The 7,714-nt window shown below is 37.6% G+C and overlaps 1 protein-coding gene across 1 annotated transcript in view; it reads left to right on the top strand.

Moving 5' to 3' along the window:
• The first annotated feature begins 47 nt into the window (after window positions 1-47).
• Window positions 48-7,714, top strand: part of LOC138024855 (epidermal growth factor receptor substrate 15-like 1) — a 46,512-nt gene continuing 38,845 nt past the window's right edge. Inside the window, exons 1-4 of the mRNA XM_068872047.1 lie at window positions 48-100; window positions 732-776; window positions 3,116-3,205; window positions 7,690-7,714. The exon at window positions 7,690-7,714 is cut by the window's right edge and continues 23 nt beyond it. Of these exons, the coding sequence (XP_068728148.1) occupies window positions 71-100; window positions 732-776; window positions 3,116-3,205; window positions 7,690-7,714 (190 nt within the window). The 5' untranslated portion in view covers window positions 48-70. The remainder of the gene's footprint in view (window positions 101-731; window positions 777-3,115; window positions 3,206-7,689) is intronic.

The following is a 7,714-nucleotide window of genomic DNA, read 5'->3' as shown; positions in this document are numbered from 1 at the left end:
GAGTGAGTAGATCCTTCACGCTGACACAAAATGGTGTTAATTAGAGCCCGCAATACCTCACGAAATAAACATGGCAGCAAGTTTACCATCCCTCTCGCAGGTAATTAAGCGCTGTACTTTCTGTTTTTTTACATAATATGTGATATTTGGAGACACTTTCCAGGATTGATTTCCTCCTTAGTCCTAATTTCGGGAGTCTCCTTGTCGAAATGCTCATTTTTTTGTTTGTCTGGGGCATGAGCTTTTAATATAAAGTAACAGCTGAGTGCAAATTGAAAGGTTCACAAATGAAGGTTGTTCTATGTTTTCACAAGAGCACCATTCATCAAGACATCTCCCTTTAGTTTTGAAGAATGCTTTGGGTGGTCTTTAAAACACGACACCATTTATTGAAAACGCAGCCGTTCGCATGTAAGCTTAAGCCTAAGCTAAGCTTATATAAATTATAATTATATTGCCTGCTGCAAAGCGCAGCTTTTCTCTGGCTATCGAGTTTATCAGTTTTTTCAATAGAGCTCTGAGAGTAATCAAATCTTCCTTAAAAGTATTTTACGAACTCTTCTCCTCGAAAATAATTAATGTCAATGACTTGTCTATCTTGGGATCTTTCACTTTTGCATTCGTCACGTACGGCCATTTATACACGCATACATGAGATATTTTATCAGATTTCTTATCTGAAGGTCTTGTAAAAAATAGAACATTTACTGTTTTCTTATTGCTTGTTGTAGCTGTCAGCCGGGCATGCAACTGTGTATGAAAATTTCTTCCGACAAGTAAGTGATTGTATTTAAACTCCTTTGAATTGTGTTTCGTATAAATTCTGTGTAGAGCTGCTATTTTGTGGCTTGAATTCTTGGATAAATTTATATGTCACAGCGCACTTGAAGCAATTAAGCAAATTAAAGTGCTATTGTTTGAAGGCTGTCTGTTGTGATGGTTTTTATTAAACTTGAGAATTAGTCATAAACACTTGTTGTTTGTGCCACAAGTCATAATTGAAATTGGAGCGGTACAAAGAAGTAAAGGACAGAAATCGTTTTGAATCTGTCATTGATAACAAACTCATCAAAACATTACTTGTGTCTCATTTTATCATTATATGCTTATTAACCTCAGAATAATATTTATGAGAGGAACAGGGTCGGAGAGCTACTAATTTAAACTAAATTCGAGAGCAAAATGTGATTGCCTTCAAAAAATAAGCACAACACTTACCTTCCAAGAGTTCAATCTTGTTAAATAAGATACACTTAAGCAATAGTTACAGTCTTCGATCGAACTGACTCTTGTCTTCGATCGAATCGACTTTTGTTGATCGAAACAACTTTCCATGGAACTGACTTGCATTGTAGTTATGAAAACACTACACTGTAGGTCTTGATTCCCCAGTTTTGATGTTGTATTATCTTAGGTCAATCTTGTTTTTACTACATGTGTACTCTGAGTAGCCTAGTTTACCTCTTTCTCTCTCTTTCAAAACACCAATATCAAATTGAAGCTGGTTGGCAATCAATCATTGGAAGTAATTAAATTTATTACAATCTCAGATCATTTGTATTGGAGCTCCGCGCACCAAAAATTTGTGCGGAACACCACTGGTAAGAAAATATGGTAACCTATCTGCACAGCTGAGCTTTTGCTCACCATACGACCATCCATCCCTCCGTGTATGCCATTGTGAAACTCTGTGGTGCAACCAGCTTTTTTTCGCGGGGAGTTGCATGGCCAACTCTGTTTAGACACTGCAGTTTAGACAAACAAAGAGAAATTCCACAGACTAATGGTAATCAATACTTGTACATACTTGTGCCCAACATGGTGGCCATACTCCAGCTTAAGTTTACAGCATACATCTCCATGTTAAGGTCGATTGACAACTGTCAAAACAAGGTATCTGCTGACTATATCAAGTGACTATATTGTGGGCTCAAGTTTGGAGCTCATCAAGGTCAGCTATTTTTTTAAGTTGACCCTTGACCAGGTACTGGGAATTGATTGGATTGCAGGCTCAAGACAGGTTGACTTATTACAAGAATAAAACCTGGGAGCTCCTGCCGCTTTCAGTCTTGGATAAATCTATATATTTCACCCTGCCAACTAATAGACTGTGACTAGATAGATCACTGGGGAATATACCTACCCCTTTATTTTTTAATATGCATGGGTTCTTAAGTTCTGACATTTGTTTTGATGACGTCCAATTCCTCTTCAAGGAAGCATTGCGTGACAACCCTCCAGCCGTAGGCTTGACACACAATCATGTAAAAACTTAATGGGTTTTTTTTTCTTCATTTTCCTTTTTACCTCGTATTGGTTGGTGCCAATGTGCATGTTATTTTTAATCATTTCCCATTTTGTTCAGTTTTCATTGCTCGTGTACTCATCACTTTAATGTCACAGTTCCCGCGGGTATTATATTCAAGACACCGTACAATAAAAATGCAAAAGACAATGTTGGCATAAAAGGAGGGAACACCGCTCCACAATCTGGGTGACAGAGTACTTCCGTAGCATGACTAACTCTGAACTTATCTCCCCAATGCACGAGGTGAACCGCACCAGATCAGACAAGTTGTAGCTTGTACCGAGAGGTGATCCCAAATTTATTAAACTTGATGACAACAAGACCTCCAAAAGGGAGAAAGGGTGGGAAGAAAATTAGTAAACAGTAAAGGTACTCCTTACAGTAAACTAAAGAGCTCACGGAGTGATACTTTGGACTTAACTGGAGCTTTTTATACTGAGACTAATGTCTGAGGCTAAACCAATTGTGACTAACATACATGTACTATCTAATACAAAATTATAACTTGAGTTGGTAGCACTCAACACAACATGAATGGGGATAATTGTTGCTTTATGCCAATCCAGACAAAGGATACAACTGTAAGAAGACAGTATTTAAAACGGGGATAAGGGATCTGAGTGCAAATTGTTAGAATATAGGACTCCATTCATGCCTCGTTTGCATTGCATGATGTTTACAAAATAACTTGACAAACAGAGGATGACTCTTAGACTAACGAGTCACGCTCCATTAACTACATGTATGTTTTACAATGTTGTTATAAAACTTTAGTAAAATTATTATATTTTTTTTACGTGCTGTTAGGCAGATGTTTCCAACTCTGGTCAGATAGGAGCTTCAGATGCTGCAGCTTTCCTCAAAAAGTCTGGTTTAAAAGAGGGAGTTTTGCATAAGGTTAGCCTAGCTAGTAACAATCTGTTGTCAGTACATTACTGTTTCGAATATCTTTATGTTTGATCTGGTCAGATTATATGCAATGTACATGTACAGTGCAGCTCAAAGATACGCAAACTTCACATGTTACGCGTACCACCCTTGTATCATACACGTTTATGACATACGCGGCTATAGATCTGCAAGTTTATACACGTATGCGTGCATCATGTGTGCCTTTGTTATTCATTGCCATACATACTTTGCTTTATTTGGCATTGTGTTGCAAAACAAAATAAATGGTACATCTAATGTCACAGCATCCTGTAAGTTCGAACTTTGGAATTATATTATGAAAGCATCAATGAAACCTACATGTTCATGTATTATGTTGTGGTTAAATTTTGTTTTTGGTTTGAATTTTTTTTTTAAACCAGTTCATTTTTTTTTCAAACTGAAAAAAAAATTTAACTGTTTTTTTTTTAGTCAACTGTCTAAAAAAGGTGTTTTTTTTTTTTTTTGTTTGGGGGGGGGGGGGAGGGGAGGGGGGTGTAGTTAAAACAGGGGCTTGGTTTTTTTAGGGGGTTTGGAAAAGAACTACTAGATATCTGTTCCTCTGTTCTACTCACCTACCCCTCCCTGATCCTCTCCAGTACCTCTATCCTGTCCCACCCTTCCTTTACACATCTATCCCCCTTTATGCCTCCACACTACCCCCTACACAACATTACTCACAGACATTTCATATTTCTCAAAACCTTTCTGTGTACTCACCAGAAGTTGATCTTGAACTCCCTACCTCTCGATCTGATGTCTGCTCCTTAATCAACTTGACCGTGCAAGCAATGGGTGAAAACTCCTCAGAATTTATTTATTATTCACACAGGCCACTCTTGGTCAAAAGTGTGATTTATTCACAAATGTGCAATATGACACCAGACCCACTTAAAAATTATTAAACAGAGTCACGCCAACGCAATTGCGTAAATGAATTTGAAAGACCACCTAAAGACAAAAGAATTTTTATTTAGGAGATGATTTTTACAACAAGGCCAAACATTTCTTGAAAGAAAAAACAGAGAAGCAACTCTGCCTTTCAGGAAACAAGGATCGATCTAAGCCAAAACAATTAATAAAATGGAATAACAGATCATAACCCGAAGGAAATGGGTTTACAGCAACGGCAAACTCTTCATAGGACCCATTTTGGAACTACTTTGTTGTTGTTTCACCCGGTTTTGGAACTACTTGATTATTTCAAAGACACTTCCTTTACGTTCAGCTTGTAAACAGGCCATGTTGCAAAATGAGTAATTTCCTTTCAAGATAAATTGTAGTTTAATAATATTGACAGTAACAGTACAGATAATACCATTGTTACGTTTAATGGTAATGTAGTTACTTTCCCATTGTATACTGCACTATTTAGACAAATATTTATGAATCTTGTATTATACAATTTAAATTGCCAAAGGAATGATTAAAGAATAGCACTGTTTTTTCATTATGAAAAGTAGTCCTACTTGTGAAAGATAGAAAACCGTTAAGCTCTGACGTAGGGCTAGCACTCAAAATGTCAGCTTTCAAATTTCTTTACAGTGGCCAATTTACCATTTCAACTCAGTTGATAAACCCTTTTCCTCATTTCACTTCCCCACTGACACAGCACCACAGCTTCTTTACAAACTAAACCCCTTTATCCTACGTGCAAAAGAATTCTTAGCATGAACCAAATGAATATTCTTAACCCAAAAACCAAGACAACGATTGTTTTAGACTAAACACCGCAAATTAGTGATTACTCCAATTGCTACAATGCGTGCCAATCCCTTACTTGGAATGTAGACCGCAGACTAACCCTAACTCGCAGTAAAAGCTTACATGTACCATTTTAAAATGGGTGCTTAGACTTGAATACTGCTCCTCAGTGCTTTGTAGGCAGTCTGCAGTTGTCATACACGTCCTGAAATGCTAACTGTTTTAAATAAGTGTGTCAGCCTAATTGAGAGCTTAACCCTAATCAAGCTGAGCATTTAACCCTAAACACTAAGAATTATTGTTTACATGTACATGTAAATATTGTTTTAGATAGCATCAGAGACAACAATCCATACTCCATAAAATTAATTACAGAAAGATACCCAAATATATTAAAATGGCCATTGCTCTGAAAAAATTAAACCAGCATCGTGATTTTTCTGTCCATTTCATCGAGGTACGTTCAAATTGGAACCTTGCAATGGTGGCCCTTCGACAGTAATTCTATAATTCTTGTATTATGCATTTGATTTGTTTGCCTCGAGACAGATCTTTCTGGTGGTGATCCTTTTGTCGGCATCATTGGCAAGCCAAGTGTATTTCGATCGCGATTCACTCTGGAAAACAATAAAATTATAGTTTTTTGACCTTGTTTGCTACATTGTCCACTTCTTTGCCCTCTTCACCAGCGAGCGTTTCGGTGATCTTCTCCACGTTCTTAAATCCTTGGTACTTTAGGGGGAAAGAAAGAATCTAATTTTCTCTGTGCCATGACAAATAACATGAGCCTGCACTCTAAATTATCTGTTACACAAAGTAACAAAGTACCTGATCCAATTATTGTGGCGGGCAAGATGACGAAGGCAAAAATCATTAATTATTAAAAATTGAAGGCTTTGAAAGGGCTTTATTTTTCTTTTGGGAAGCCTGCAAGGGCATGGTCTGTTCAGAACACTGTTCAGTACCCTTGATACCACACACGCATTGGACAAAGTTCTAAACACAGCCGAAAAAAACATACAGATAATTGGTGGGTATTCGGTGCACCTTGAACACCAGTTTATATTGCACTTGCAGTGCCCATTGTAGCAACAATGGATTTTCAATAACAGAAAACAGTAGGCTAGCTCATACAGTTATAGTGCACTAATGAGACGTACAAGTACGCATATGAGTACCATAGAGTTCCAATAGTAGCGACCCTCGTTACTTTCGGAATTAGCAGCCTTTGGGGGTCGTTACCTTCGGGGAACAGAAATCATTTACAAATCAAGCTGGCACAAGCTTCTTTTCCGATATAAAAAATAAACAACATAAAATTGAAAAAGGAACAACATTTTTTTTATTTGCATTCCATAATTACACTGTATGTATAGATTGTCTTTCATAAAAGATGATTACAATGATAAATACAGAAAAAAAACGATATAGAAAACTATATACCGGTAGATTTTTCAGGTTCAATTTGAGGAAACGTTCCTGTTGTTAATACGAAAGTGGGAGGCGCGGTGGCCTCGTGGTTAGTGCGCTCGACTCTGGATCGAGTGGTCCAGGTTCGGGTCCTGGCTGTGGACATTGTGTTGTGTTATTGGGCGAGACACTTTACTCCCACGGTGCCTCTCTCCACCCAGGTGTTTAAATGGGTACTGGCGAATTCAAGGCTGGGGGTAACCCTACAATGGACTAGCATCCAATCCAGGGGGGAGTAGAAATACTCCTTGTCGTCTCATGCTAAGGAAACCGGAGATAATCTCCAGCATGTTGGGCTGCTTACCCATATGTATAGATTGTCTTTCATAAAAAGATGATAACAATGATAAAATTAATACAGTAAAAAAACTATGTAGAAAACTATATAGAGTTTTCAATTTCAATTTGAAGAAACGTTCCTGTTGTTAATACGAAAATGTACCAGTTTACGGTAGTTCTTACATCGCTACATCAGTGAACTGATGTCAAGGACAAATGGTGGCGTAAAGCTTCCCCTCGTAAATGAAAGTACTTTATCTGGAACAATTTGCGACACTGCGCAAACATAATTATTATTGTTCGTATTATAATTTTGACTATTGATTGACAAATTAATGATATACGGTATACCATTTAAAAAACTTGGTCTCGCTATTTTTGCAGGAGAGGGGGTCACTACTTTCGGGAGGTCGCTATTTTCAGGGGGGGGGGGGGGGTCGCTACTTTTGGGATTTACTAGCAGCCACAAAAAATTGAAGTTAATTTCGGGGGGTCGTTATTATCTGAACTTTGCGGTATTATAAACAATTATTGGATGAGGTTTTTGTGATATCCAGAATAATCACGGTCGAGGTAAGGGTTATCAGCCAAAGCTGAAGGCTGAGGCTGATAACCCTTACTGAGACATTGATTATTCTGGATATCACAAAAACCGAATCTAATAAATGTTTTATTATGCATAATTGTACGAAAGAAAATGGTCACGACAGTGAGTGGAACTGGTAATTTAATTTATGGCCTACATGCAACTTCAGGCAAGAAATGATTCGAGAAACAAATTTCAGTGTGGGAAGATTTTCGCGCTGACATCCTTAGACTCCCTATTAATGTGAAACTACAGGTAGGTTTACTATAGGTCTGACTAGGGTGGCATGGTTCCAAACTCAGATGACTGAATATTTAAAATGTAACTTAGTTAACCTTTACAGACCTCATGATGATTTGTTGAACACTCATTATATAATTAATAGTTTTCTTTCACTTTGTTTCGATCATAGATCTGGGAATTAGCTGATCCTCAAG

This window comes from Montipora capricornis, chromosome 11, assembly GCF_036669925.1.
Source record: "Montipora capricornis isolate CH-2021 chromosome 11, ASM3666992v2, whole genome shotgun sequence".
Classification (NCBI taxonomy): Eukaryota; Metazoa; Cnidaria; class Anthozoa; order Scleractinia; family Acroporidae; genus Montipora; species Montipora capricornis.
This window is presented reverse-complemented; position numbering and strand designations above follow the sequence as displayed.